The 10,909-nt window shown below is 64.6% G+C and overlaps 1 protein-coding gene across 1 annotated transcript; it reads right to left on the bottom strand.

Annotated features, from left to right (window-relative positions):
* Window positions 1–1,147: 1,147 nt before the first annotated feature.
* ARID5A (AT-rich interaction domain 5A) lies at window positions 1,148–4,838 on the bottom strand. Its single transcript, XM_085080829.1, has 7 exons — window positions 4,712–4,838; window positions 4,360–4,457; window positions 3,447–3,627; window positions 3,305–3,357; window positions 3,035–3,132; window positions 2,773–2,908; window positions 1,148–2,608 (listed from the first exon to the last, which is right to left on the bottom strand). Exons 2-7 carry the CDS (start codon window positions 4,420–4,422, stop codon window positions 1,358–1,360), a joined length of 1,782 nt encoding a protein of 593 aa, XP_084936955.1. The 5' UTR covers window positions 4,423–4,457; window positions 4,712–4,838; the 3' UTR covers window positions 1,148–1,357.
* Between the last annotated feature and the right edge of the window lie 6,071 nt (window positions 4,839–10,909).

The following is a 10,909-nucleotide window of genomic DNA, read 5'->3' as shown; positions in this document are numbered from 1 at the left end:
TGCTTTGTTCCCTTTTCCCTGGAGTTCTGTGGTAAAACCGTTGGATGTTCCTTTTCCAGCAATGCTGGTTCAGCCACAATTCCCTGCAGGGAAGGCTGGGCTGTGGGGTGACCTCAGACCCAGGGCTGAGCTCGGGTTTGATGGGATTCCACCAACCCCAGCACCTTCTGCTGGAGCTGGAGCTGGACACAGCCAGGCTGAGCTCAGGATGTGCTGCAGGCACCTCAGCTTCTCCAGGCCTGGAGTCAGAGTGTCCCTGCTGTGGTGGGGCTGGGACATCCTCGGGGCTGTGGCATCTCTGGTGGCCTCGCTGGCCAGGTGGCATGGGAGCTCCTGGGGGACACCTGGAGCCCCACAGCTGTGTCCTTGCTCTCGGACAGGGTCCATGGGGTCAGGGAAGCTCCTGGGGTGCAGCCAATCCCATGGAGAATCCAGGAGCACTTGGAGTCCATGGTTCTCTTCCCAACACCACGGAGTGACCGCTGCTGCCTGGGGCCACTTATTCCCAATTTCTGTCCCCAAACTGGGCCTTTCCATGGATCCAGCGCTGTGCTCCTTCCGTGCATTCACTGCTCCTGCTCCTCCTGCAGTGTCACCATCCCTGGGGACAAGGAAGTGCCACCAGCCCCCTGCCCTTCCCGCAGGCCCTGCAGATGGGCAGAGCTGTCACGAGTGATGGAGCTGCCACAGAGCCTTGGGATCATCTGCAACGGCTCAGCTGGAGCTTCTGGAATCAAAACCCACCTGGATCTGCTGCTCCCCACTCGGACACACAGCTGCCCCATGAACAGCTGCAATTCCCCCAAAACTGACGTGGCAATAAAGCACCTCCTTCCCCACAGGATCAGGGCAGCCCCGAGCTCTCACCCCTGGGGCTCCACGAGTAGGGAGAGGATCCCCCAAACCCTGCCCTGACCCCAGAAGTCACAGACACCCCAAACCCCGCCAGGCCAGGACCATCCCGGCTGGTTCATTCCTGGTGCAGAGCGGGCAGAGCCTTTCCAGCCTCCTGAAACCTCGGATGGAGGTGACAATCCAACCCCAGATTTGGGTGGGAGGGCAGGGAGTCCCTGAGCACCCCAAACAGCGGGATGGGAACAGCCCAGCCCTGGCACAGCCTCTGCAGCACAACAGAAACCTCCAGCACTGGGTTTGCTCCCTTTTTTATAGATGTGTGTGTGGATATATAGAAAATACAGAGACCCGTGTGGCGCCGGCCTTGAAGCCGCTGCCGGAACGACGGTCGGATACAAACAGCTCTGAGATCAGCAGTAAAAACGGCCCAGTCCGGATTGTCCCCTCGCAGTGTCACCGCAGCCTCGCCCCGCTGCCCTGGGCTGTGCCCGCGGGATGAGCGCTAGGGCTTGGCGTGGTGCGGGAAGGCGTGCGGGGAGCTGTACGAGTGCTGCCTGTGCCACGGAGCCGCGGGGTAAAGCCGCGAATCCCCGTAGGCGGCGGCGAATCGCCCGGTGCCCGTGGCCAGCGGCCGGCGCAGCTCCGAGGGCTCCGAGGCCACCACCAGAGGGCTGGGGAAAGCCGGGATCACGAAGGGGCTGACGGACAGCCCCGCGGCCAGCGGCACGCCCTGCGTTTTGAGGTGCTCCAGGGGACTCCCGAAGCTGCCAGGGAAGTGCAGCGCAGCTCCCTTGAAAGCGTCCGGCGGCAGCGGAGCGGGGAAGCCCCGAGTGGCCACCACGGCCTTGGGTTTGGCCAGCCCCTGGTGGCCTCCCGGCGAGCGGGTCCCTCTGTCCCTGCCCTCCCTGGCCAAGGGGGACACGGCGCGTGACTTGGCAATGGGGCCGAAGGGCTCTTCGTCCTCATCCTCCTCGTCCTCCTCTTCCTCCTCGTCGTGGCCGTGCCGGGCCCGGGGCGCGGCGGGGCCGAAGGTAGCCCCGGGGGGCACCCAGCAGGCCTGGACAGCCGCGCCCCGAGCCTCCCAGGGCAGCCCCGCTCTGCCCCGCAGCTCCTGCGGCTGCTCGGGCTCCTCGGGCCGCGCCGGGAAGGCGGAGGGAGGCTCCAGAAAATCCTTCAGGCCGGAGAAGTACCCCCAGAGCGGGGGGCAGCCGCCGGGCTGCGGCTCGCTGCGGTACGCGTGGAAGTAGCCGGTGAAGACGGCGGGCGCCGGAGCTCCGTCCTCCCGCGGGCAGCCCTGGCTGTCCCTGCCCGGGGGCGATGCGCTGCGGGCCGGCCCCGCCTCGTTCCCCACGCTCGGAGCTCGCTCCTGAGCTCCCGGCGGCTCCGGGCTCCTCTGCTCAGCCGGCCGAGCGCCGGGCAGCGGCCGGGGGGACTCGGCGGCAGTGTCGCTCGGCGGCCGGCGGCTCTCGGGGCAGTGGCGCTTGTGGCAGTGCAGCGACTCGGCCTTGCTCACCTGCGCCAGCAGCTTCTTCTTGGCCAGCGGCGACATGATGGGATGGTTCCCTTTGGAGTAGAAGCTGGAGAACAGGCGCTTGTAGGTCTCGCCGTGGGTCCTGCAGGGGCTGGGACATCCCCCCGAGGGGCTGGGCGCCGGGATGGCCTGGCTGGCAGGGCTGGAGCGTCCGTCCGTGGCCCGGCCCCGCTCCGGGGCATCCTCCGCGGCCACCTCCGGCTTCCCCCTGTCCGGAGCCGCCTGCGAGCAGAGGGTCGGGGTGTGGGTGCTGCAGCCGGATGGACCCCGCTCCCTGCCCCTCCATCCCTCCCCGCTCTGACGGATCCCGGCTCGCCATCCCTCCATCCCTCCCCGCTCTCCCCGCACACGGCGCTGCTCCCAACCCCTCCGGAGGCGCGGCGCACCTGCTCGCGGCTCTTCTCCTTCCTGGCCCTCTTGCTCCTGTCCTCCTTGCACACCTTGTACTGCTTGCGGGGTTTGCTGGGCGGCAGCGGCTTGTCCTCCTCGCCCTTGAGGTGTCGCACGTAGGGAAGGACGAGCCTGCGGGGCGAGCGCGGTCAGAGCGGCCGGGAGGGAAACTGAGGCACGCGGAGGGACAGAGGGACAGAGGGACAGAGGGACAGAGGGACAGAGGGACAGAGCCCCGCCCTGCCCTGCCCTGCCCACCTCTCGTAGTGGCGCCGAGTGCAGGTGGCCGCGCTGGTGCTGCCGGGGCTGCCGCCCAGCTCATCGTACACGTTCTTCCAGAGCCGGCGGCCTGTCACCTGCGGGAGGGACGGGTGAGCCCAGGGGACACCGCGGGGAGATGCCGGGGACAGCCTGGAACTCAGGGGACACCGCGGGGACATCCCGGGGGCAGCCTGGAACTCAGGGGACACCCAGGGGACACCCAGGGGACACCCCGGGGACACCCCGGCCCCCCCGCACACCACTCACCAGCTCATAGGCTCCCAGCTTTTCCACGGCTTTGTAGATTTTCCAGAGGTTAACTGGGAACAGAGAGGTGACACCGAGGGTCAGGGGGACACGGAGCCTCTCAGGGCCACCACGCCCTGTCCCGTGTCCCCAGGGGACATACTCTGCTTGAAGCCCAGGTGGGGAATCCTCTCGATGGGCGTGTGTCTCTCCTTCATGAACTTGTAGAGGCTGACGAGGAAAGCCTCCTCCTCCTCCTTCTCCTTCTCCTTCTCGTCCTTCTCGTCCTTGTCACCTTCTCCCGCCTGCTCCCGCTCGGAGCCACCCTGCGCTCCCGGCGCGTCCTGCGGGACACGGGGCTGAGTTTGGGGAAACTGAGGCAGAGCAGTCTCTCTCCGCCGCGATCCGCGCGGCGCTGCAGGAGCTCCGGAATCGCTCCGGGCCGGCAGCCAAGTTGGTCAGAGCGCTGGATCCGGGCGGGAGCACGAGGAACGGCTTCCAGGAAAACAGCCGGGCAGCAATTCATCCTCCCCCCGCCGCCGCCTTTCCCGGCTAAAAATGTTCCTCGTTTGTTTGTTCTACATTTTCCGGAGTTATAAAACTTGTTGCTATTTTTGGGCAAAGAAGCTGCTCGGCTCCCAAGTCTGTCCTTTTATTTTTTTTTAGGGTTTTTTTTTGGTGATTCTTTCTATTCATTTTACGGCTTGTGACAGACACCGGATTTTAACGGCTGAACGAGTTCAAAGCTTTCTTTTTGCTTTTTTTTTTTGGGTGGAATAAAAAGCTGCCGGAGGGAGGGAAAGGCTCCAGCGCCACAAAATCCAAACCCCGTTTCCTCACGAGGATAAAAAAATACTTATAAAAATTATTCTATTTATACGGGACTGCTCATTTCTCCCCCCAAAAATATCATTTTAGGCTCATTCCCACCCCCCCCCCCCGCCAAAGCTGGGAATTTCTCATTTCTCTGTTTAATCCTGATTTTCTCCGGCGGCAAAAGCGCTGCTCGCCCTCCTCCCTCCTTCCCCCAAATTTTGGGGCGCTCAGCACCCCCAGACCTGCCGGGGAGCACTCACGGCGGGTTCGGCGGTGCTGGGGGGTTCTGGGGCGTCCTGGGGCTGCTCTTGGCTGTTCTCCATGGGGAGAGTCGTTGGCTTTGAGGTTAGCAGGAATCCTGAAAGGAAAAAATCCGGGGGGAGGTGAGACCCCAAATTCTGACTGCGCTCCTAAATTTAAGGGTAAATTGGGGTGATTCGGGTCACGGCGTTGCCCGCTGGCAGCGGAATCGGCAGCGCCGCGGCTGGAGCAGCTCCGTCAGCGCCTCCCCTCTCCCCCCGCATTTAGGGCTCGCTACCCCCCAAATCTCCCCCCCGCCCCACTTTTTTGAGGGAAAACCCCAGAAAAACGGCGAAAAGCGGCGATGCCAACCTGGGGGAAGTGCGGCGCGGGCCGAGGTGAGCTCAGCTGCTCCCCGCGCCCCCCGGGCCCAGCCGAGCCCCCCGCTGTCCCCCGCTGTCCCCCGCTGTCCCCCCGCTGTCCCCCGCTGTCCCCCGCTGTCCCCCCGCTGTCCCCCCGCTGTCCCACCCCGCCCGCGCTCGCCCGCCACGCCCACGCCACGTGACCGCGGGGTGTGTCCGGGGGCGGGGCCTGAGCGTCCCCTCGCTGCCCATTGGCTGCCGCGAACACGCCCCCTCCTCCTATTGGACACCGCCCTGCCTGTCCCCGCCCCCGCGCGGGGCACGCTGGGAGCTGTAGTCCCGAGGTCGCTGCGTGCGCACGGCTGGGGGTGAGCGCACCTGAGCGCAGGTGTGTGCGGGGAGTACCTCCGTGTGCCTGTCCGTGTGTGTGTGTGTGCAGGTACAGGTGTGTGTGTGCAGGTACAGGTGTGTGTGTGCAGGTACAGGTGTCACACACAAACACACTCACACACACAGGTGTGCAGGTACAGGTGTGTGCAGGTACAGGTGTCACACGCACACGGGTGTCACTCACACACACAGGTGTGCAGGTACAGGTGTCACATACACACAAACACACACACACACAGAGGTGTTTGCAGGTACAGGTGTCACACACACTCACACAGAGGTGTCACTCACATACACAGGTGTGCAGCAGGTATAGGTGGCACACACACACACATGACTACGGAAGGTACAGGTGTCACACGCAGAGGTGTTTATCAGGTACCCGTGTCTCACACACACAGCTCCCAGGTGTGTTCAGTACAGGTGTCACACACACACACACTGATGTCACACACAGGTGTCATGCCCCCAGGCGTGTGCAGGTACAGGTGTCACTCACACTCACACACACACACAGAGGTGTCACACACACCGGTTTCACCCCCCCAGGTGTGTGCCGTACGGGTGACAGCGGTGTGTGCAGGCACAGGTGTGCAGCAGGTACAGGTGTCACACACACACACACACACGCGCGTTTATCAGGTACAGGTATCACCCCCCCAGGTGTGTGCAGGTACAGGTGTCACACACACACAGAGGTGTCACCCTCCCAGGTGTGTGCCGCACAGGTGACACCCCCGTCCCGCACCCGTCCCTCCCCGGCCCTGTTCCCGGCACCGCTGACGCGATTTCCTCCCTGGCTGGCGGAGCTCCCCGAGCGCAGGAAACCGCCGGGGCTGGGGGGGCAGCGGCGCTTTTGGGGCCAAACGCGGCCCATTTGGGGCTGAACAACAACCCCAATCCCCCCGCGCCGCTCCGGGGCTCTGGGGCTGGGGGCGGCACCGCGGCTCTAATTACACACTTGATGAGTTAATAACCATCATTAGCGGCGCTCCGGCGGCGCTTCCCGGCGCGGGCTTCAACTCATCCCAAATCCCGAATCCCGAATCCCGCCCCGCTCCCCAACCCCGCAGCGCCTCCGGGGCTCCTTCTCCATCCCGAAATCGCGCCGTTCCGCCAAATTCCGCTCGTTTAGGCCCAAATTCCCGGGGCTGGAGCGTCACGGCCCGGAATAGCGCGGGAGCTGTGCCAAGCCATGACGGCGGCTGAGTAATGGGCTGAAGTCATCCCTTCCCCATCCCGCGCGGCTGGCAGGGGGAAAATCACCCCTGACACCCCCGGGGGGCTGCGGAGGGGCTGCGGAGGGCTGGGGGCGGGAGGGGCGCAGGGACCCCCGCGGGGTGGGGTCGGGTCGGGTCGGGGCGCGCCCCGGTTCGCGGTGGGTTGGGGGGTCCCGGGCGGGTCTCGGGACGGGCACAGCCCGGCGGCGGAGCGGCACCGCGCGGCTCGGGGCGGGCGGCGGAACCCCAAAGCCCGCGGAGCCCCCGGGCCGGCCGGTACTCACCGCGGGCTCACGGGAGGCTCGGGCCGGAGCGGCGCGGGTGTCGCGGAGCAGGACGGAGAGCGAGCCGGGATGAGTCATCCCCACTCAGGGAAGTGGCGTGTGCGAGGCTCGGCCCGCAGCCTTGACTCTTTCCTTCCCGGAACGCGCCGCTTTGGGGGGTTCTCCCCCCCGCGGATGACTGTGCCGGACTTTCCAGCCCCAAATCCCCCTCCCGGAGCCACCCGGCTTGGGGACACTGAGCTCGTGGGGTGGCGGTCCCGCTCCGCTTCCCGCGGGATCATCCCGGGGATCACCCTGCCGTGCTGTCCCTTGTCCCTGCGCTGGGAATCCCGTGGGATCGCAGCCGCTCGCATGAGGGGACAGTTGGGGTTCAGCCCCCCGAGAATCATCCCCTCCCAGCCCGGTGTCGACACGTGAAAGAGTCCCGGAAAGCGAGAAAAAAAAAATCCCCCGGTGACTCATTTTGGGCCAAAAACCCGAGAAAGCAGAAGCGGGGGGAAGTCGGGGGGACGTTCGGGTTAGGGGTGGGAAGGGGGAAGGAGCGGCGGGTGACACTGAACCCCCTCTTTCCAGGAACGTCCCGCCCTTTCCGCGAAAACTGCGGGATTTAGCGGGAACGGGGAAAACAAACAGCAAAAAGCCCCGCGCGGGTTCTCATTCCCGGCTCCGGTTTTCATCGGGGCGGAAAGGGAGGGCCCTGCCTCAGTTTCCCCTTTCAGCCTCCCGGGACGCTGTATCGCCTCTGGGATGGATGGGAATTCAGGAATAAATGGGATTTTAGGAATAAAGCGGATTTCAGGGGCTGCTGAGCACCCCTGGGTGGGATTCAGCCCTCGCTGGGCTCCAGCAGGAGCTCCGGGAAAAGCTTCTCCTCCAGGGGGATTTTAGGGTTTAATCCTGGAGGAAAAGGGGAATTTTTGGGGTTGGAAATGTGGGGGCTGAGAAGGGCCAGGGGGCACAGAGAGGCTCAGCCGGGGGGAAGCCTCGAGTAGCTGCTGATGGGAGGAAAAGGAGGAGATGGAATGGGAGGAAACAGAGAAGGAGAAGGAGAGTGAAGGAAAGGAGAAAATAGAAAAGAGTGAGGAAAAGGAGGTGAAGGAAGAGGAAGAGGAGAAGGAAATGAAGGAAGAGGAATGGGAAAGGAGAAGGAGATGGAAGGAAAGGAAATGGAGAGGAAGGAAAAGGAAACGGAGAGGGAGAAGATGGAAAAGGAGAAGGAAGAAAGAAAAAGGAGGAAAAGGGAAATGAAAGTGAAATTTAAAAGGGGAAGGAGAAGAAGGAGATGGAGGGAAAAGAGGGGAAAGGAGAAGGAGGGCAAGGAAGACGAGAAAAAGCAATGGAGAAGAAGAAGATGAAGGAAACGGAAATTAAAAAGCAGAGGAAATAAAAGGAAAAGGAGAAGGGAGAGGTGAAGCAAAGTGACATGGAAAAGGAGAAGCAGGAGGGCAAACAGCTCGAAAGGGCAAGCGCAGCTCTGGGATGGCAGCGGCAGCGCTCGGATCCCGCTGGGTCAGGGACGGGCAGTGACCTCGGGGCTCTGGGGGGACTTTGGGGTTGGGATTCTCTCCCAGCCCGGCTTTGGTGCCCTCGGGGCTGGAGGGGAAGCGCAGCTCCAGCAGGGTGCTCCGACCGCAGAGCCGTCAAACACCTCCCCGGAGTTAATTATCCCGTAATTAGCCGCCGTAATCAGCGGGAAGTGGAGCTCTCGGAGAGCCCCGGGCGGTGCCACCCTGCCCACGGTGTGCTGCACCCGCAGCGGGCATGGGGATCAGATCGAGGGGCGCTGGGGACTTTGGGTGCCCCCGGAGAGGGGTCTGTCCCCTCCAGCTCCCCCCGGCCCGGCCCTGAGGGTCCTTCCGTGGAGAGCTCATTAGCGGGGCGCTAATGAAGCTTAATGAGCTCACCAGGGGCATCCCAGCGGCCGCGGGACCTCCCGGAGCTCAGCCGAGAGCCTGGCGCTGCCGAGCCCGGGCAGGGACGCTGAAATCCACGGGGATGTGAACCTGGACTCAGAAATCCATGGGGATACGCATCTGGAATGCACAAATCCATGGGGATGAGCGCCTGGGATGTACAAATCCATGGGAATGCACACCTGGACAAGCACCTGTGACATGAAATCCTCTCCGAACAGCCCCTTTGGATTTTCCCAGCCCCTTTGGGGGTCGTAGCCCCTCTGCTCCATCCCGGAGCAGCCCCGCTTTGGTGCCCCCAGCCCTTCCTGCCCTGCCCGGGCGCTTCGGGGTTTCGGGAAGCCCCGAGGGCTCCGGCGGCTGAGGCATTGCCCGGCGGAGGAGCTCCGGCCCCGCTCTCCCGCACGGAGGTGGCCCCAGGGCTTTTCTCCGGGGCTTTTCGGCTCCTCCGAGAGGAAGCAGCCGCCGCGGAGGCTCCGCAGGGATGCGGACCGCTGGGAGGACTGGCGGATACTGGGAGAACTGGGCGACCTGGGCGCCTTCGGCGAGGTCTGTCAGGTGGGGACAGTCCGCGAAGGTCGCCTGTCCCCAGGGCTGGGCGAGCAGGGCTTCCTGCGGGGCCACCTCGCCCCGCGCCGGAGCCCAAAAGCCCCGGAACGACCCCAAGTTCGGGGCTGGGGTGGGAGGGGTCCTGCCTGGGTTGTCTCAGCCCCTCCTCGCCCCCAGCCCGCGGCACGGCCGGGGATCCAGAGGGGTTTGGGGGCTCAGGCTGCAGCCAGGGCGTGGGGATGGGGCGGAGACGGAGCGGGGCGGGAAACCCGAACCCGAATCCGAGCCTCAACCCGAACCTGAGCCCAAACTCAAAACCGAATCCAGCCCCAAACCCGAACTCAACCCCAACCCCAACCCCAACCCCGCTCCCGCCGCTCCCGGCCCCTCGGCCGCCGCCGCCTCCCGGGGCTGGGGACACCCCCGGGCCTGTCCTGCCGGGCTGGTCCTGCCCGAACCCATCCCCTGCCTTCTCCTGGGATTCTCGGGATATGGAGCGCCCCGGGATCGCTCCCGGAGTGTTGGCAGCTCCGGGAGGGTCTTGGGGCTTTGGCCGAGATCCCCCTGCCCGCTGGGTCTCTGTCCATCCGTGGGATTTGGGACGCAGCTGCGATTTGGGGTGCAGCGGGGTGGGACAGGCCAGAGCGCTCGGGATGATCCTGGGGTTTTATCCCAGTGGCTCCAGGCGCTGGGTCTGGATCCTGCATCTTGACTGATCCGAGTGGAAACATTCCTGCTCCATTCCCGATCCAGGCACAGACATTCCGGCTCCATTCCCCGATCTATTCCCACCTCCAGGCTCAGCCAGGAGCTCCCAGCCCCGCCCCGTGTCCTGCCCATGGGGTGTCCCTCTGCACTGGGATATTCCCGGGAATCAGGGCTCCGGGATCGCCCTGGGCTGAGCTGCTCTCGCTGCCCTCCAGGATTCCAAACTCCAGCCACACCAGGACTGTGCTCTGGGATGCACTGGGATGCTCCAGGACCCACCCAGGGTGACAGCGACGTGGTTTAGGACACTCTGGAATGCTCCAGGACCCGCCCAGGGTGACAGGGCCACTCCAGTGTCACCACCCGTCCCCCCAGGCCATGCAGTGGCTGCACCTTCTCTCTTCCCCGGGGTCAGCCGGATGCCGAGGTGTTTTTGGGGAAGAGCAGGTGACAGGTTTTAGGGAAGATGACAGGTTTTTGGGGCAGGTGACAGATTTTTGGGGCAGGTGACAGGTTTTTGGGGCAGGCACTGATCTGCAGTTCCCGCAGCGGGCAGAGCTGGGGCGGATGCGGTACCGGACACTGCCGCCCATCCCGGGAGCTTCCCATCCTCCTGTTCCCATCTCTCCAACCCTTTCCCTCTCTTTCCACCTCTCCGTCCCAGAGCGGCAGATGGAGCAGCGGGAACAGGGGATGGAGCTCGGCCGGGGAGGCAGCGCCGGGCAGCCCGCGGGGAGGGATGTGCTATCCCGGGAATCCCGGCCCTGCTCCATCCCGGGAATCCTATCCCGGGAATCCCATCCCGGCTCCATCCCAGGATTCCCAGCCCGGTTCTATCCCGGGTATCCCAGCCCGGTTCTATCCCGGGGCGTTGGGAAGGGTTGGGATGCAGGACTCGGGACAGGGACAGCGCTGCTCCTTCCCTGCGGTGCTGGAGCAGAAATTCGGGAATTCGCTGCCGGCGCAGCGCCGGGAGGAGCCGCGGCAGCACTGGGATCAGTAGCCTCTCCCAGCTCCGCTCCCGATCCCAGCTCCTGGAATCCCGGGAATGAGGGGCGGGCGGAGAGCTGGGACTGCCGGAGGAGAATGGGGGTGACAGAGCTCCGGGAGCGGCGCCGGGAATGCTGAACCCCGGGAATGCCGA

Source organism: Lichenostomus cassidix, chromosome 22, assembly GCF_008360975.1.
Source record: "Lichenostomus cassidix isolate B80296 chromosome 22, HeHo_3.0, whole genome shotgun sequence".
Taxonomy (NCBI): Eukaryota; Metazoa; Chordata; class Aves; order Passeriformes; family Meliphagidae; genus Lichenostomus; species Lichenostomus cassidix.
Note: the sequence above shows the minus strand (reverse complement) of the source record. Positions and strands in the feature narration are given on the sequence as shown.

Excerpts from the sequence above, each read along its gene's own strand:
- ARID5A (XM_085080829.1), bottom strand. The coding sequence starts at position 4,422 with ATGGAGAACAGCCAAGAGCAGCCCCAGGACGCCCCAGAACCCCCCAGC. Across the intron at positions 2,909-3,034 it reads ACTCGGCGCCACTACGAGAG|GCTCGTCCTTCCCTACGTGC; the intron begins GTGGGCAGGGCA and ends CTCGCCCCGCAG. Across the intron at positions 2,609-2,772 it reads AGGAGAAGAGCCGCGAGCAG|GCGGCTCCGGACAGGGGGAA; the intron begins GTGCGCCGCGCC and ends CTCTGCTCGCAG.